This window comes from Anopheles funestus, chromosome 2RL, assembly GCF_943734845.2.
Source record: "Anopheles funestus chromosome 2RL, idAnoFuneDA-416_04, whole genome shotgun sequence".
Lineage (NCBI taxonomy): Eukaryota > Metazoa > Arthropoda > Insecta > Diptera > Culicidae > Anopheles > Anopheles funestus.
This window is the reverse complement of record NC_064598.1, coordinates 28,329,195-28,348,301: the sequence shown is the minus strand read 5'-3', so window position 1 is coordinate 28,348,301 and position 19,107 is coordinate 28,329,195. Positions and strand designations below refer to the sequence as shown.

The window sequence follows — 19,107 nt, the reverse complement described above, 5'->3', positions numbered from 1 at the left end:
AGAATGTACAAAGTTGCTGCAACACATGGCACATAATCCGTAAAGGGGAGAGAGCTTGAGAATGCACGTAACAGTGTTGTGCAATGGCTGACTCTGCTAAACAATGCAGTCTGAGAGAGCTTTTTGTTCAATTGGTGTTTGTTTGTTTTATTTGCATTTTTAATTATTTAATTTCAATAATTTTTTCTTCATTTTAATAGTTTTAATTTTTATTTCCAATAGGGAAGACTTACAACCTCGTTAATAGGACATTTGCATGACTTTTAATTTGAAATACTTTGAATTATTTCTTCTATCACCATCCGAGTACAAAGTAATGTTTAAAATATAAGTAAAAAATTAATTTTTAAAATAAATGTGGATCTAATACTTGACGAAGCGTATTTTCGATATTTATCAGAAAATGGCGGAAAATGCTTCAAGTGCCAGAAAGACAAAAAATAGACATTTAAAAAAGGTTCTTGTCTTGTTTTTGCTTAAGCTTATTTTCTAATTGATGAAGTTTCGCACTTTGTTGAAGAATACGGGGAACTCTATTCCCAATGGAAGTTTTGAGCAAAATCGGTATTATTGTTGAAAGTATTTTTAGTACGAGGATTTAACTTGAGACTCTCACTTCGTTATTCGTTGAGTTTGTTCTTTCGTTTAAACATTGAAATATTTTTAAAAAATTGTTCAAAAAATTATACATCATATTTTGCAATATTTTTTCCCCAAACGCCTTTTTCCTTTTATTCTAGTCAATCAGCACACACTGTTTAAATAGGCATATTTATGCTTCAAAAGAGCGGCACTACATTTTCCCCCTCTTTGACTAGCACATAATAAGCGGCCATCGCTTCATTTCCTTACACTAAATACAAATGATGTCTTGACACGATACTAAGCAACAACCAAAAAAAAGGAAAAAAAATACTAAACCAATCTCCCATCACCCACCAAAAAAGCAAATGGAGTCGTTTAGTGTAATGCAAAAGGTTTCAATCTACCGAACGAAATAAACAACATTTTTTGTTCGTTCCTTCCTTCTTTATCACTGAAAATGGTAACTCTATTTCGTAAAGCCCAACCCGCCGCACATCAGATTAGATGGAAAGGGGGAACTAACATTTTTCACATCGAAAGTACTTTGGCCACGATCTTGCCCGTGCCGAGAGCTTTTTTTATTGAGCTCGAAAGGCTAATCAATCATAATATTACAAACATGCAGGCAAACCTCAAATTAGTGGCACAAACTACAACGAACGGACGGCCTGCTCGGTGGTTGACTGCTGCTTACCATCCAAACGTGGGTTCGTGGGTCTTAATTTTCTTTCTTTTTTCTTTCCCTCTCATATTTTACCATCCTTTCATTTCTCAATGAAGGCACGAAACCGGAGCACGCTATGTAGTTTCCCATTCGCAAAACCGTTCCCTACCGGCGCGTCACCGGCGTGTAATGGAAGCGGCTCTAGATGGATAAACTAATGTTTTACTCGTAAAAAAAAAATAAATAATCCACCAAACGTAGCCGCCTTACTTACGGCTTTACGGCGAAATTGTGGCTGAAGCTAGGGGTTGGGAGGTCAGAGTTCCATTAACCTGGCGCTAATGGGTGTGCGACGGTGTGGTAGGCTTTAATCGTGCCCGGCCGCACCTTGCTTTTTGGCACGGGGAAAAATTACTTTCATTTAGCGTTATCCAATATGCACAAAAATGACAAGTATCAGGTAAATGGAACGCCGAGTGCTAGCGTGCGTAATTTAGTGTTTTCAGCTCCTAATTTTTGCACTATTTTGCACGAATGCTATGGCGTTACATAGGAAGGGATGGAAAGGACCGGTAGGAGTTTAGTGGTACAATTTGTTCTAAATTAGAATTTAATTCAACACGAAACCAGTTATATAGAGTTTACACAGTTACTTTACCCCAATTTATGCCGAATGCCTACGCTTGCCTAACCTGAAAAGGGAAGTGTAATAAAATTGTTATTTATTGATCTGCTCTTCGATACGTCGAAATTATACTTCTAATCACCTTTGTGTACCACTTTCTGGTGCCGTTTTTTTTGGAAGCAAAAGGGTGGTAGTAACCAACAGAACAACAACAAAAAAACGGCGTCCAATCGGTAAATGACGCTCGAGGCACCGTCCAGCCACACCGTCAGCATGCGAACCGTAAAGCCGTAAAAATGGAGAACCTTTTGCTTTGGTGCTATTTAATCTAATTAAATTTTATTGATTATTTTTTATTTTCCACCCCATACCCCGTTGCCCATTACTCACGTTTCAACCTGGTGGTCTTAGGGCTGATTAGCCGCTGGACTGTGCTAGATTCTTTTGACGTGAAAATGTAATAAAATAATTCCTCACGTACAACAGGCGGGGCAAGATTCGGGTTAGGTTGTAAAGGGTAGAGAGGGTGTACTGAAATAAAGAGGCACGAATTTACTAATGATATTCATATGCTTTATGGTAATAAGTGTAAATAGAAAGAAGTAGGTTAAAAAAAACAGGGCCATTAACTGAATGTAATGCGTGGAATACTTCTTTGGATACTTGGAATACTTTGGAATACTTTCGTAACAATTGATGAAGAGAGCATGCAAAGAAAAAGTTAGTTTTTTTTGCTCTTTGTAGATTAAGGTATTATAAGTAAGCTGCTTGTCTATTATTTACAAATAAACAAAAGGTTGTTAAGAATTTAAAATTTAAATATCGATAAATAACGAACAAAAACGTGTATCGTTTAATGTTTCGGTGTGCTATTCTGATATTATCGATCATTAGAACCGATCGTTAGATGTTCAGAATTTATCAGCATTTGATGCCAATTTTATGAATAGGTTGATTGTCGTTTTATTGTCAGAATGTTGACAAATTTTCAGTTTATTATATCTTTTCAAATTTAATGCATTTTAAATTCTGTTTGCAAAGTATTGAATTAAAATATCTTAAACATATTTTCATTTATTTTTATTTTGTTAATTCATTAAATCGCATGTACGTTTTTTTTAAGATAGATAGTGCTATAAAAAGATAGAAAAGAGCTATAAAAACGTGTTTTTCCGTATCTCTTTATATTTTGTTTTTCATCAACTCTCAAAGGGATGATTTACTACTAAATCAATATTTGAATAAGCTATCATTAAAAAAATGATTTTATATATTTCTCCTCGAAATGTGGGTAAAATGAAATATTGGAGCGAACATTTTTTGACTGGCATCTTAGTTGTTAAAAAATTTCTCCTATTAAATATACCTGGCAATTAAAAAAATTAAAAATTAAAAAGTTAAAAAATACCTGGCAATAGCATTTTGATATAAATTTGCTTTAAAATCAGTTTCTCTTATCTACAAACGGCTAGGGTAAATTATAAAATGACATTTTAATAGCTTAGTTTAATTTCAACAGTCAATTCATCGTTTTCAATTACAAACCGAATCTTTGGAGATGGTTTGTCCGATCTCCGTACCAAGCAAAGTACCAAACGCAAAAGCCGTTAAAGCACCAGGATCCCTTTTCACCACCACCAAAAATAGAGTTGAAATTCTAACCCAAGGCAATAAATGTTATTTCATGAAGATTAACTATCATCGAGCGAGTAGTAGCTTTCGGGTGAGCTTTTTCTTGGTGTTCTTGCGACCAAAATAGCTCAGCAGTGGAAACGGTTGTGTGGCCATGGTACTCATTAAATACACTACAACAGTCCTCCCCGGTTTTTTGGAAGGGTGAATAAGAGGCACAACTCATGGTTTCGAGTGGCTGATAATGGATACAGCTATAATGAATAGAGTGTTACTACTCCTTTGGTATGGGACGTGTGCTCTCTGATCGCATTTGTATCCTCTGTTGCCTGTCCTGTAATCGGATTACACACAAAAATGAGTTTGTTTGCATGCCTACCGTTGGATGAAATCTAAAGCGAGTTATATGGAGCGTAGAATGTTCCCAGGAGTTTCAGCTGGCATAATGAAGTATTACGTTTTTCTGGTAAGCTTCCAATACCCGTTGGAAGATCTAATGTTTGACACACTTTTGTTTACAAGCGGCTTTTGATGGTGTTATAAAAACCATTTAATTTCACCATAATCTCATAGGATCGTTTTTCGTTCAATCAACCTAAAATTCGCGCCTAGCAGAAGCATTTATGTTCACGTTGCTCAGTTAATAAAGTTGAACCGAATGTACACATGAACTGAAAACTGCAAACAGCAAAGACTTGGGTAAATAAATGTTCCACCGTTCGAACGGATTTTCCGTAATCAAACACACATACGTCCACCTTCGGGCAAACCGTCCTTCGTTGATTGGGAAGCTGAACAGAACAACAAAAAAAAGCTTTAACCATCAAATGCGTTCGTTACGCAGCCAGCCTGTTGCTGATGCTTTTTGGCAACTTGCCATTCAACCCTTCTTCGGTAAGGTCAGGCGGGAACCTCTCCGCGATAGGTCGTGCAAATGTCGCTCCGGTTCGATGGAACTGCCAACCGTTCGAAACAAACAAACCGGAAAGCTAAAAGTCGCAGCCGTTTCGTTTGTGTCTTCCCATTGCGCGAATCCACAAGCGAGCAACCGCGAAAGAAAGGGTCGCGCCGTGTATCGCGGTCTTGTATGGGTCAAAGGGTGGTTACGGTGCGTCAGAAAACAGAAACCGAAAACTGGTGGATTGAATTCGTTTCGCAAAAGGCATAGGTAATGTGCTGACTGCTGGATAAAATGTCAACAGACTTTCGGGGTTCCGTAAAGCCGCCGTTTTCAATGCAAGGCGTACTCTGGTGCAGTGTACGATCGGTCGGCGTGTGTGTGTGTGGAGATATTTTGTTCCCATTTTACATTTCTTCATTGCGGTACTGCAAACACCGTTTGGGTTTTGGAAAGCATTTGAATGGTCTTTTTCGTTTACTTTTAGCTTTTTACATCTGATAAGCGGAAAGGTTGAAATCCGAAAAAAAACCTCGAAAGCTTTGCTAATGTTGTTTCTCCTTTGAAGATGATTTGTCGTACATTAAGATGTACGCTCAGAAGCCCAAAAAAAGCTAAAAAAACATTCATTATTGCATTGACATTACATTATTTGGCATTGACAGTATTTTTAAGAGTATGTGAAAAAATAATGATAAATAAAAAACACAAACATTTTTGACAGTTTTATGTCTCTCTTTTTGCAATGCTTTCAAAGATTCTGAGTGTACAGCACTCACTGAAGTTTTGTCAAAAATTTGTTGAAATAAAAAAAATGTATGGCCGTTCTATCTGAATAAAAAAAGAAAAAAAAATATTGTGAAAGAAGTTTTTTTAACTGACTAAACATTTTCAGCTTTTTGGGAGTAAAACAAAAGGAAATCTATTTAGAAAAAAGTTTGGTAAATTTCAACCTAATCGTTGTACAGAATGTAGTAAAATATTGAGTTCCGAACTGTAAACCTTTGTTGTGAAAGATGAAAACCGTTGTGAAAAACTTATAAGATTTGCATAAGGACATTTGCATTTAGTATTTTGGTATACTAAAACAAATGTGTTAAGTACAAGTGCTTTTCCAGGAATTAAGTGGGAAATTTCAATTACAGTAACATTAGGAATTTTCCTCTTATACCGATCACTGCCTCCAATTTTTTTTTGGGGTTTTCGTTTTACCCACACTTAAATATAATCAAACATCAAAATGGTAAAATACTTCCGCACAGCGCAAAACCAACCGCAAGGGGGATTTTGCAACATTGAGCCCAACTTGCTTGCAGTGGCCGGATAAGCAAATTTTCTTCATTTTCTTCGTCGCCGCCTGATTCGGGGGGGGGGGGGGGGACGGTGACGAGCGCGGGGTTGAGTTTCATCCGTAGCTCCATTCTTTGATTGACTTTCATGAAGTGCTCCAGCAGCAGCAGCAGCAGCAGTAGGGCAAAGGCCTACCATACCCAGCATATTACCGTATGCCGAAAATAAACCCCAAAATGGATCCATAGGGCCCAATCGTATGTGTGTGCACGTGGCAGAGAGTTTTGAATTTTAATGGAAATTCTATCGACTTTTGGGGGCAAGCAAACTAGTGGGGTGGGCGCAAATCGATCGAAACGGGACAAGAAACGGGTTGGGACAGGACGTAAATGTAGATTTGCCCTTTTCGTAACGTAGGGATAGCTATGGAGCGCGTACAAAGAAATAAAAACGATAAAAATATGGAATAATTCAACAATCCAAATATGGAAAATGAATTGCTGCGAGCGGTTGGGGGAGGCAGAAAAACAATGAAACCAAGAAGTGAAAAGTGCAAGAGTCGTCTTGTGCCAAGGGGTTCCCGTTAGAGCAAACACAATTGTGATCGCTCGCATTGGGACGCTAATGTGAAACAAAATGGCATTGTAAGCGTGCGTTACATGTTCTTGTAAGCTGATATTGAATTTTGAGACAAATGTGTGTGTTTTTTTCTGGAGAGGGAATTACATTGTGAAAAGTATGTAATTTTGTGCCTTATCAATTTGCAATATCAAATTACAAATAGATGAAGCGAACATTTCCTGCTTGCATCAACAGCAAAAACTTGCTTTAACACTAGAACTGCCAAGCGTTTTAAGCGTTTTTCGTTTATTGTTAATTTTTCAAATTTGTTTAAGAATTGAAGTATTTATTGCGGATCGTACTACAGAGTATATATGTAAAATTCATATTTTAACAACGTTAAGAATGTTTAACGCCAAAAAATAATATGATGAAATTGAAGCGTTTCAGTCAAAATCACTGGTTCGGTGTTAATAAAATCATAAAAAATAGTGCAAATAAATATTATTTTTATTATACCATGCAGTTGCACAATCTATTACATGTAAGGTGTGGGATATAAAATACACAAAATGTTCTGGTTTGTTATTTCTTCCCCCCTAACAACAAATAAACTAACTATTGCGGTTCCTGATACATATACGACCACGCAAAAGCATAACATTTTAAGCGATATTATCTGACTTTCAACATACACAGCTACGAGCAAAAAATGTGTTAAGCTTTTCAAGACCCTTCGAAGCGAGTAAAAGCTTCGTATTGATGTACAGGTTCAATTTTCATAGCACGATCCCGGCCACCGAGTTTACGATCCATTTTTTTTTGGTGGGAGGCCTTGTTTTATTGCTTCGATTAAGTCATTGGAAGTCGTTTTCATTTTCGTGATAATTTTTCCAAACGACGCTATTTTGTCAGGCAATGCCAATAAAGGAACACGGGGGCAAACCATAAAATAACGACCAGGAAAGGCAAAATTTTCGCAACACAGTCACACACACGCGCGTACACCTCAATGCCGGTGCCATCCCTTCGTCCCGTTTGCTGACGTCGTTGATGGTGGTGTAGCGCGCGACTTCACGAAACTAACCCCGAAACAGGGTGATTGCAAAAACCCATTTTGATGCTAGCGGCACGTTCGCGTTTATTTTCAGTAACCGATCCTTATCGTTTCCATCATCGTGCTGGGGGATTTTTTTTTGTAAAGGCCACCCCCCGTTGGTGGTGGTTCCTGTTTTTTTTTTCAACCTTTCAATCCTGGTCGGTAAAGGAGAATGGGATAAAGATTGTTCGGATTTACCGTCGGACAATAAATTGGTAAGAAATTTAAAGGTATTCGGTACGAGAAAAATTGACCATCCATCATCGGGTGTTCCGAAGCTCAACACTGTGGCTGGTTTAGCTGTTGCTTCTCTCTCTCTTGACCTTTTTTCGCTGGCCGATCGGTTTTCGTATTGCGTGACCACGGGAATTCATTCCAATCTACCAGCGATCGAGAAATAGACATCAAAACGATACTGAAAAAGGCAATCAAATGGGCATGTGAAAGGTAAAGCTAACCAGACCACCGTTGGCCTAACCGATGTGGGGCCAATGTTTAGGAAATGGACGAATGCAACAACGCAATGAATAATTCGCAAACGAACAGAACGGTTTTGCGAGGGTAATTTTAATTTTGTTTGATTTAATGCTTCGTTTTACGCGATTTCCTCAACAGTTTCATACATCATCATACCGTTCGATGGGACGCGGTACGGAATGTCTTTTGGGTTGGGTTGGAAGTGTTTGTGGACTAACACCAAAGCTACCGGTATCCGACATAAACTGTTTTGGATGGTACGTTGTGTTCCCCGTTTTCCAACCAATGCCCATACCCATAATCAATGCAATCCAAGTGCTGTTTTGCTGTGAGAAAATGCGAATTTTAAATCGGATTAAAACCTTAAATCCTATTCCTCACTGCCGGGATACCCAGTGGCTGATGCCATTATCTGATATTTTGCATCGCATTTTTCCGGCATTGCTTTTACTTTAGCACATTATATCTTTACTCGGCAGGGAGTTGGGATGTTTGCCAATCTACCTGTAGGTAATAGGTGTTCCACAGAGTTTCTTTTGTTTCGTGGAATTAAAAATTTAAGATTATTTGCCATTTTTCTGATAACTTGATAATATAAATCTAATCGATTTAAATCGAATTTGGAAGCTTTTTCTTCAAAAAATTATTAAGTATGCTTTACTAACATAATGTTGATTGGCCTTAATGCTGCTGATTTAATTCTCTAAATAATAATCGGATTAAACCGGGCAGTAAAGTGGGTGCGTTTAAAAATTTTCAACTAAGTCCAAAGAATTTGTCATGAGACATGAAGGATGCATGTAGGGAGACATTTTCCTCGTGGAACACAACAGCTTTTCTGTTGATTAATTCCGGTCCTTTCTGTTTGATGGTCACGTCCATGCGGTCCAGTTGAAGTAGAAATCCTATTGGCCACCAAACACTCAACATTTCCTTGTTAGCGATTATACCTAGTTTCGGGATAATCTTCGAAGATTTTTCGGCCTGCATCCACGAACGTTTTCGGATCGGCTTCTCGAGTTTGATCCTTTAAACGGTGCCTTTGAAATCATCCTTTAAATGGTGTCTCAAAAATAGTTAAAGTTTGTTACGTTTCTTGCATTTTGGTGTTAGATCCAGTAAATTTGAGGGACTATTAAGGTGACACCAAAACATAAGACTTCCTAAAGATGTCCCTTTTTCAAACGATTATGAATGGTTGTATTGGAGATTCCCAACAAATTTATAAAACCATGATATGTTCCCAGTGGAACTTGCTCAACTAGCTCCAAAATTTCGTCCACCTAAGGAACAGCAATTCAAATCAATTTAAAAAAAAATACGAAATAACTTTCTGGATAGCCTAATGCAACAACAAAAAACATTCTGCGCGTACAAGCTAAAATATACGCTTTATGCAATTCCATTAACCACCTCTGTTTCCATTTACTATTGGGTGACTTTAAATAGGTTTTTTCGCATGAGCGAGGGAAGACAATTTTAAACCAAGTCGTGTTAAAATTTCAAAATTTAAGCTCCAGTGTTACTCACGCGGATTAAACGAGATAGAACTTTTTTTTGGTTTTTTCATCACTATTTATGGTTCTGGTGGTGGGAAGATTTTTTGTTAAATTAATTATGTGGAACCACAGTTTTAAAAGGATAATGAAATGGTACTCCTGTTGCATATCATGTAGCACTGGATAAATGGAACCAAAACACTCAGCTCGCGCGTGAGAGAGATCGCACATTCAGCACCGATCAACACCGATCATGATGTTGTGTAAAAGCCCCCCCGAAACCAAGTTTGCTGCTTAATCTCGCTTCGAAGCGGCTAAAACCGTGTGTCATAAATATCTATTAACCTGTCGAAAGATGGCCAACCACCACCGGGGAGGCAAGCTATTCCACACCTCGTTATTAATGCTGTGGGGAAGATGGTTTGAGCACTTCCGTGCTGCTTTTTCTTGCAAAACTCATCCAGACACACAGGCACACTATCATAATCACACTTACCTGAGCTTGGGTTTCATCAGCCCTCCAGGCTATTCTTGCTTCTCAAGAGTAATACAGAAGAAAGAAAAAAATCTCTTCGTTAAGCGAGATTGCGCTTGTTGGAAAAGTTACTCATTGCCTAGTAGATTACACAAGAACGAACGCTTTTCCCCCCATTGTGGTTGACTTCGGTACGTGAAAGCATGGTCGTTTTTTTGTGCCTTCTTGCTTTCACCTTTTATTAAGTGAAACAGTAATGAATAGGGCCTAGCTAATATGTGTTCAAGGGTACTTAACCGTGGCCAGATTTACTTCGGAGTTGAGAAATTGTGAATGAAGAGTATTTATTCTACTGAATGCACTTTAACCGACCCGGTTTACTTTGATTATTAGAAGGGATTGCGTTGAGGAAACGTTTTAAGTAAACTCTCGATCGTTAGAGAGATCTATCGATATTGTACGACCATTGCAAAATGGAACCATCTAAGGTGAAGAACAGAAAAGGAAAGATCCGACCGTATGTCTAGTCTTAAAATATAAAATAAACCTGATGAAAGCAACACCATTTGCAGAACGGTGCCAACCCTTGCTGGCAAAAGGTGACTTGTTTTTGGTGTGGGTTTTTTGTTAACAATTGTGTAAATAGGTGTAAGTTTTTTTTTGTTGTTACTGTGTACGTGTATTTAAAACAATACAAAAGGTTTTAAAACAATACAACCGACGAGCGTCGTACCCTTTAAGCAGCAAAGACAATAGGCGTCTGGCCTTTGTAAACACTTCAATAGAGGCGTTACAACAGGATGCAAATCGTGCGGAACAGTTTTTCCAACACTTCGTGTGTGTATGTGTTTTTGTTGAGTTTGTTAAACATGCTTGTGTCATATCTAGGAAACATGCACCACCCCCAAGACGCGTGTGCCGAATTAATGAAAACGAAAACATAACACATTGGCTTTGTGCTTTCCGTGTGAAAAGTGAAACTAATCCTGCTTTAAATGTGCTTTCAGTGTTTCTAGGCGCGCGCACGTGTGTGTGTGTGTGTTTATTTATGCTTCTGTTCTATTTACATATATGTGTGTGTTAATGTGCGCGACTGTGTGACCGTTTGATACAATATCCGGCAAATCCAAAATCCGTGAATCCGTGAAGTGTTTCCATTTGTCGGCGGTGCGATCAACCCAGGAGCAAGCAAATAATAATACAAAATGGCGGGACCTCATCTGGAAGAGTCGACCGTTACGACACCGTCGATCACGGCCGGTGTCATGGTGAACACTGCCTCCCTCAGCCTCTCCCGTCCGACCAACCTCGAAAGCTCGATCTGCACCATCGACGATTTTCTCGCACACTTCAAGCACAAGGAGCTGGAAAATGATGTGTCGAAGTATCTGTCCCACAAGCAGCGGCCACTGTGCCGGCGGGTCCTTGCCTACCTGCGGACGGCCTGGATGGGCGCCAAGTTCACCTCGAAGAGTGGTATTTATCCTTACTGGCATTGTGTAGCAAACATTAGATGTAGCAGACGAGAGAGGGAAAGAGGGCAACCGATTTCATTTGCAGCCAACAGTTGGTCGCATGAAACAAATGTTTTTGATGGTGTTTTTTGGATATAATTTTGTGCATTTATTAAATCGTTTGGCAAGCTTTTATGAAGCTGCATCAAGCTTGAGCTTAATGAGAATAAGGATTTTAATTTAAGCTTGTGCGCCTTATCACGCAACATCTGTTTACGGGTTTATCTATGATTTTTTTAAATTTAATTTCGTGAAATTTAATTAAATGTTGCAGTGGCGGTGTTACCGGATCAAGTACTTTCTATCCGACTACGTAGTAAAAGTAAGTCTAGTAAGCCAGAAATGGCCGACGTGACCTTAGAGGTCGTTAATCCAAGAAGAGAGATAGACTTCGACGCATACTGAAAAAGGCGAAGACGATCGAGCCATTCTCGGCAATTGATCGTTCGTGTACAATCATGTTGTTTACCAACAAATAACTATCGACAGTCGTCGACAATTATTTTATTAATTTTTTTATCGCAATTTTACCGAATGTGTCTAAATGAATTCCTTCCCCTTTGGAAGTCTGATAATTAATAATTCGACTATCGTCCTTTCCCCTTTGTAGCATGAAGTATAAGAGTCACAGGCAAAATAACCCAGAAAAAAAACTAAAACCACCTCCTGAAGTTGCAGTGCCTAACGAAAAAGTCTTTTTCTTGGTTTTTAAAATGATATTAATTTCAAGAATCTCTAGTGACGAATGCATTAGCTAGAAGCTAATCTGTCTGAAATAGAATTTGAAAAATTCTTGTAAACTCTTAGCTGAACTATTTCTTTAATTGAAATTTATTGTGAACTAAAACTCTTTGTTACTGTCGAGGGAGTTAGTCTTTGTTTATAAAACCCCCCTTTAAATCATTCAACCCTGGCTGCAAGGGGCATCAGCATGAGTTTCGTATGATATGTCAATGATAAATCGATAATATTTTATCATCTTTACTCTTTATCATTCCTATGAGTGATATGATCTCCATTCTGCCCTAGTAAAACCTATAATCCATCTGGGTTTCGTTTAGGGTCATATTTTTCAAAGCTTCGAAAGATCCTTAAAACACACACCCACAGTCCCAGGCCTGTATTGGTGCACCACCATCCAAACCATACGTTATTTTTTAAACTGGCCGGAAACTACTTTTCCATCCGGTTGGGCAATTTTATGTTTCCAATATTGCAAGTACCCAGCGGCCGGGAAGCATTTTTCCCTTTAGGGCTAGTATTGGCCTATTGATGTACTGCAGGCAGTAAAAAAAAACTGTTGCCATATTAACTGAAGTTTTTGTTTCTGTTTTCAAATTCCCGCATTTGGTAAAGGCCCCAGTGTAACGCCAGACCAGTCGATATAATTTACAATTTACGACCATCGATGCTACGTGATGACGATTATTGTTTTCGGATATTGAAAAGAAAACAAAGAATGAAAACACAATAAAGTTCCTGGGGTCAGACAATGCTGGTCTGGTGCCGTTGCTATCTTATTGCTTTGCTTTGTGGAACCATGAAACGCAATTTATTGTGAAGCAGAAATTGCGAAATATTTACGCTATTTTTTGTTACAAAAATATTGAGCAATGTTAATTGAATATTATTCGACGGCCGGGGTTAAAATAACACTAGTTTTACATACGAAAACAGAAAAAACTTATAACCATAGAACTCACATATCCAAACACACACATAGAGCGGGTTTTTGGCCAAATGGAGAAATAATTCGTTTGATAACACCAAAATCGAATAAAACGCCACCACGTCTCGCTTATGGTAGCGAATGAATGAATGCATGAATGGCAAGAAAGCCAGAGTGAAAGATGAGCTGAGCTTTCCACTTTTCTGCCAGGCGCGTGGACAACCACCAGAAGCGGACAAACAAGCTGACTCACACACAAACACATCCACGGTGGCCATAAAATGAAAGTACGTGAGCCATATTCGCTTCGCTCGTGTCCTGCGTTGTATGAAATGTGTCCAACAAAAAAACGAAAAGAGAAGAAAACAGGCGGCAACCAACCAACCAAAAAAAACACACACATTCCACCAACAACGGCGTGTCCTGTATGTTCCATTCCTTACTCACCCTTGTCCACTAAGCACACATTTTTGCAAACGGAGCGTGTAGCGAAGGTTAGTGGGGTTTTAACGCCCCTGATGGGCCGTGTCGAACGATGAGTTTGCACGTGTACAGTGCCGCCTGTACGAAAGGTAGAGTACGTTGTGAAGGTTGCTTTTTTTTCTCTCTCGCTTCGTATTATTATTCTGAATTCTGGTCCCCACCCGTTCTGTATGTACGAAGTTTTACCTCCAACGCCCAGGAGTAAGTGTTCCAGACGCGGGCCGAATAAAACCGGGTGCGCACTGCGTGCATTTCCTCCCAGCTTTTGACCGTAAAATTTTGGCATCGCTTGTTTGTACAAGATTACAGCGACCGTTTCGTGTTGGGATGGTCATGATGGGAGTTTTTTTTTGGAGGGTTGGAGGCCAACGTGGTGATGTTGATTTCGATGGTGGTGCAAAAAAAAAGTCCAAGGTATACCGGGTTTTGCACGTTTTTACGGGGTGGGTGATGGAAGGATGGTAACTGGAAAACAAAACAAACAGCCAGAGACCTGCAGAGGCCTCTGCGATGCTCTCACTGGGAGCGGTGACCTCACTAACAGGCACACGCGCGGTGGTTGAGCAAAGGTGGGTTAAACATTTAGTTTTCACCGATCGACTTTCACCGGGCACCGGATTTCGGTTCATGGGAATGGGAGGGGGTGCCGTCAATAAAATGAAGTGAAATGTATATTTTCATAAGCAACTCTCACTTCTGTCCGATTCGTTTATTGCGTGGGGATGCAATAACAACAAAAAAACACACGAATATGATGATCCGAAGTTCATAATGCAAAGGTTGAACAAAAAAATGAAAGTGAATGATGCTGGATAACGGTTGGAATGGCAGTATTTTTTTTCTGTATAAATATTCAATGTGTGGCGAGAGCTAGAAGAACAAAAACGGCAGCTAAGCGAAAGTAAGGCCTTATCCATTTACTACGTCACGCTTAATAAAGAGTTATTCTAAGCGCTACTGTTTTGGAAATGGTTTTGGATTTTAAATAATGTTTTTAGTAAAGCTTGTATAGAGACAAACTATTGTCCAGTTCATGACTTATAACTTTTTTAGATGAATATTGCCTGCATTCTGTAGAAAAAGACCAGAGCCTCGAAATGAAACGAATTGCTGATCTCTTTGCAGCAAAAGTGAGTGTTAAGTACAACAGAAACTAAGAATGAATGCAAAGTGCAAAGAAATCTCAATTTTCCACCGAAAGGATGGAGTAACTGTCCAAACTATGAAGAAACGCCTGTACAAAATGGACATTGTTATGACCAAAAGTCAGTGGAAAATAACCACATCTGAATCGCTGGCAATTATCAAAAGAATTGCCGTGAAATCATTTATTTACGACACTATGTCGCGGGTTTAATCGATCGGGCTGAGGACTTGAGTGCTCCAAACCAATTGCCGAAGAAGCATTTTCTGTCATTGACGATTATGCGAAAAGAAAATGTTCTTTCTTCGTTCGTTGATGATTAGATAGATGCACAAGAAGTAGCAAGAAGAAATACGCGAAGAAGTTTATGATCATTTGGTTTGACATATCCTTGGGCCATTTATGTCAATAATGCCGAGGAACTTAAAGAGTGTTGAACTAACTAAAAATAAACGTTTTACTGAAAACCTTAGTCATGCTAGAAATTCACCAAAATGTTCAAATCCAAAATTGTGGCTAAAAAAATAGTGCTTCCGATCATGAAGATCACGGTAAAAAGCAAACATTTTGCTACAACTTTTCATTTATTAATTTTTGGCATTATTTAATAGCTACCAGCATGCGTTACGTCTTAAATGGGTGATCCCTAAGATCATGTATACTTTCCGCGATATCCATACAACTGCTGTGTGTGTTGTGTAAGTTCTGATTGGAAGATATGAAAGATGATAGAAACAGCGCACATTACGTGTCCTTGTTGTGCAAGACGACACAATAATAAACACGCAAACACACACACACACAGCTTTATTGATTGTATCGACAGCTGGATTAAAAGCAACTTAAGTTGATAATCCTTTCCGGCGGGAGCGTTCCATCACACTGGACCGTTCTCATGTGGGATTGACGTTTTCCGAAAAAGGGGTTGCAAATTTCAAAGCGAACGAAGCCAAACTTTTGCCCCCGGGCCTCGATGAATGGGGTGTTAATTTATTATTTAAGCTGGATTGAATGAGGGGTGTGTGTGAGTGAGTATCTTTGCTGTCTTCCCTCCAGGAAGTACTACAATGGTGGTTAGTTAGTTTGTGTTATTCGTATGTAAGTACAGACCGGGTGTAATATCGACACATCACCAAAGGGTGTGGTTGCAAATGGGTCTTGTTTTACCGCCTTTTGATGATGATTCTGATGAAGGTTAAGCGTAATTTCTGTAGCCCGGATTCGTCCCTGTTCCTGAAGGGGAAAGTTGTTCGAAAAGGGTGTGAACATTTATTTCGCTTGATGTTGATTATTGTGAATTTTGCTATGGTATGCTAAATGTAAATTAATAAAACATACGTCACGCTGAAACTAGTTTCTGCAAAATAAAAACCTTTTCAATCAAACCCGTTTATCAATTTTCCATTGTAAAACTGACTAAAGCATTGCATGGTCAACATCAGTTAGCAAGATTTTGCCAAGCAGACAGTGTACAAATACTTCAATTAGCGTTACGAAAATATTGCTCCCCATTTGTCCCTGGTTGTGAGCAATAACATTTATTTAGTGAAGCAGTAAAGTAAATGCCGATGATCCTTGGGCAATATTTCATCACCAACCGTCGCCCGCTTTTGTCGCAGTTCCTTCACTCATATCGCCGCCCTATCCTACGTAAAACGTAAACCGATGCTACCAGGACGAAACGGACAGCAGTATAGCAGCGATCATCCCCATCGGGAAATGTCACATGAGTATAATGGGATAGGATGGGTAAAATTAGATTTCACCCTCACCTGCCGTTAGATTGGACAGGGCGTTTTTCCCTTTGAAAAAAAAGGACGACCCATTTCACTTCATCCGATAGGACCGGATTGGGTCTCTGGAGGGCCCGGATGCCCGGAAACCGGGACGGATGAAGCTGGAAATGCAAATAACTAAAAGGGATCCTGAATTGAGATGCAAGCACCATTGCTTTGTAGAAGACACATGTTTTCTTCGGGTGGACGCACGCACACTTACACACCCAGGGCAAGTGTGTGCGTATGTCTTTTTGTCGAACGTATGGAGACGCCTGGTGCTTTATGTCACCATGCCGAACACATGGAGACGCCTGGTGCTTTAAGTCACCATGCCGAGCGCATGGAGACGCCTGGTGGTTTACTAACGACATATGCACAAGGGGAATGATTGTTGAATAAAACGGCATTGAAGATGCAAAGAAAACGAAAAATGAAAACCTGAACAACTGAGTTACTTTTTCTGACCATTTGCCAGCATTCTTCTGGTAGGTGTAGAATGAAATTATTTTTTTTACAACAACCAGTGCCGTACGTTCGTTCCCAACTGTAAGCGTTCAGGCGTCTCAAACTTCCAAGGTAATTTGAGGATTGTTAATTTAAATTGCAAAAATAAAAAAAAAACACACTCACACACATTCCTGGCAGGAAAGGGAAATAATAAAATATTTACAGTGTGGGATTTGGTTTAATTTTTTTCTCCCAAATTTGCAATTCCCTTTTGTGAGAAAAAATAGAAAAAAAATCTTAAATGCTTTTTTTATTGAGACCACAAAGTACGATATTCACATTTGTAATGAACGGTAAAAATTATTTCCGTGCTGGGTGCATAAAAGGATTCTAGTGCCCGATTTTTAAAGATTGAATTAAAACTTTGACGTTCTTCGACGCTAGCTAAATGGCAAGTACACATTACCTTTACGTACCACCCCGCAAATCGTTAAAAAAAGACATCTTTTTCAAAAGGTGGTACTGCACCACGCTGTACCATTTGTTGCGCTACCAGCATTAAAACATCTAAGGTACCCAGCATGAAACTTGATTAGACTAATTAAAAGCAAAACTCGTAATGCTCCGTACCATAGTACAACAGCTCTACATGGAGCGAAAACAAAACGCTACGACTTGAAGATGTTGGAAGCTTTTTTGGAGTGTCACAGCAAATCACAGCATCTTCTGATGGTAATAACGTCAAATGAAGATCTCCAACATATGGCGTCACGTAGTAAAAGATAAGAAGATTTTGTTTTTTCTTTATTTCGAAATTGTTTAATGTATTGCTTTTTCTCCATCTCCATTCAAGCACATTCTCCTACCCCAAAAATTGTCCTCGGATCGAATGTCTAGCCGAATAAAGGAAGAGCGGCCAACCCGCACTTTTATTCGGGTTTTGAATAAGCTCTTGTGTTGAGGTGGGTAAAAATCCTCGTTACCGGGAAAAAACTCAAGGGCTAATAGTAGTAGTCGTCCAGTCCGCCCATCCCCCCTTTTTACCAGGAATCCACAAATTGGATGGCCAGCCGTGGCGCCGGATCCGAAATTTAATTTCATCAAACACTTGCCCCCGTTTTGTGACCATCGTCGTGTTGTTTTTCACTGTTTTGTGATCATACATACACACACACGTACAAGTGAACAGACTGCAATGGAGGGAATAAAGCCAAAAAAAAAGGATCCGAACAAAATAATATCGGTAAAGCATTTCGTAGAAGTATGGATTACAGAAAGAGAGAGAGAAAGAGAGAAAGCTTTCTTTGATAAGTTTTTTTTTCCTTTAGTTACAATGTTTCACTTTTTTCTGCATGTTTTTTTTTCTCAGGGTAAAACTTTGTTATCATAATCACAGTGTTCCTTATATGTTTGATCAATTTTGCTCATTAAATGAAGCCTGTTTGGATCGGTGCCGGACTGGACGTTAAGAACCTTTTTTCCTTCTCATTTTCACATTGAAACGCACCCCCGCTGTCTCATCGAAGTAATGTTTTGTAGCTTGAAAAATAAATACTTCCAAACCGCATATCCAACCGACACCGAAAGCGACTCTCTAATTACGTTGATTAGAATTATTGTGACACTTTATTTTGGGATCTTTTTCGTTCCGATTCGTACCACTCCGAGAGGGGAAAAAGGCATGCGAACCATCGTAAAGTTTTCCAGATTTTCCAAACCAAACCCAGCTGCTCGTAAAGCAAGGATGTACAAAATGAAAAGGCAAAAAGGGAAAAAAGACACACAAGAATCACGCGGCCACATTCGGTTTTTGGGTTGATGGTGTATCAAATTTTTCGGTCACGAGTAACACGAACCCGACTGGACGGGCGAATCTTTCATCTGCGATAAAGAACGCTGGTAAAACCGGAACGGCCGCGGGTTCGTGTGACCGCGTGTCAAAAGCCATACTTCAAGAGGAATTAAATTTATTCATTTTTCAGCGGTAAACCAGCGGTTAGTAGACGGGCTCCAGTACCGACAGTAGAAGAGACTTCAGAGAACAACATCCTTGTTTGAGCATAACTTCTGGCCCAAAATGGATAGCAAATGGTTCGCTTCGTTTTCGGTCCGTGGATCTCGCGGTTCAGGCAATTGTTATTAGTGATGTAGATGTTTGTATGAAACTTTTTCTTCTTTTGTAGTTACTTTCGTTCCACAGCCCTGTGATAGGATTTACAAACGGAAGGGACACCATTAAAAACATTAACAAGAACCATTTAGACCAC

At 39.2% G+C, this 19,107-nt stretch overlaps 1 protein-coding gene and 1 long non-coding RNA gene across 7 annotated transcripts in view; one reads left to right on the top strand and one right to left on the bottom strand.

The window, feature by feature from the left end:
• Positions 1 to 19,107, top strand: part of LOC125766530 (Kv channel-interacting protein 4-like) — a 65,521-nt gene that overhangs the window by 36,181 nt on the left and 10,233 nt on the right. Inside the window, exon 2 of one of the 6 annotated variants that reach the window (XM_049432567.1) lies at positions 10,813 to 11,281. The exons of 4 other annotated variants lie outside the window; for them this stretch is intronic. In XM_049432567.1, the coding sequence (XP_049288524.1) occupies positions 11,011 to 11,281 (271 nt within the window). In that variant the 5' untranslated portion in view covers positions 10,813 to 11,010. Of the gene's footprint in view, positions 1 to 10,493; positions 11,282 to 19,107 lie in introns of those variants that run through there. One more of the 6 variants, XM_049432568.1, reaches the window with a different exon arrangement.
• Positions 7,465 to 9,942, bottom strand: LOC125766533 (uncharacterized). The gene is made up of 2 exons (XR_007418670.1): positions 9,827 to 9,942; positions 7,465 to 7,734 (listed from the first exon to the last, which is right to left on the bottom strand). It is a non-coding gene; the product is annotated as an uncharacterized LOC125766533 (long non-coding RNA).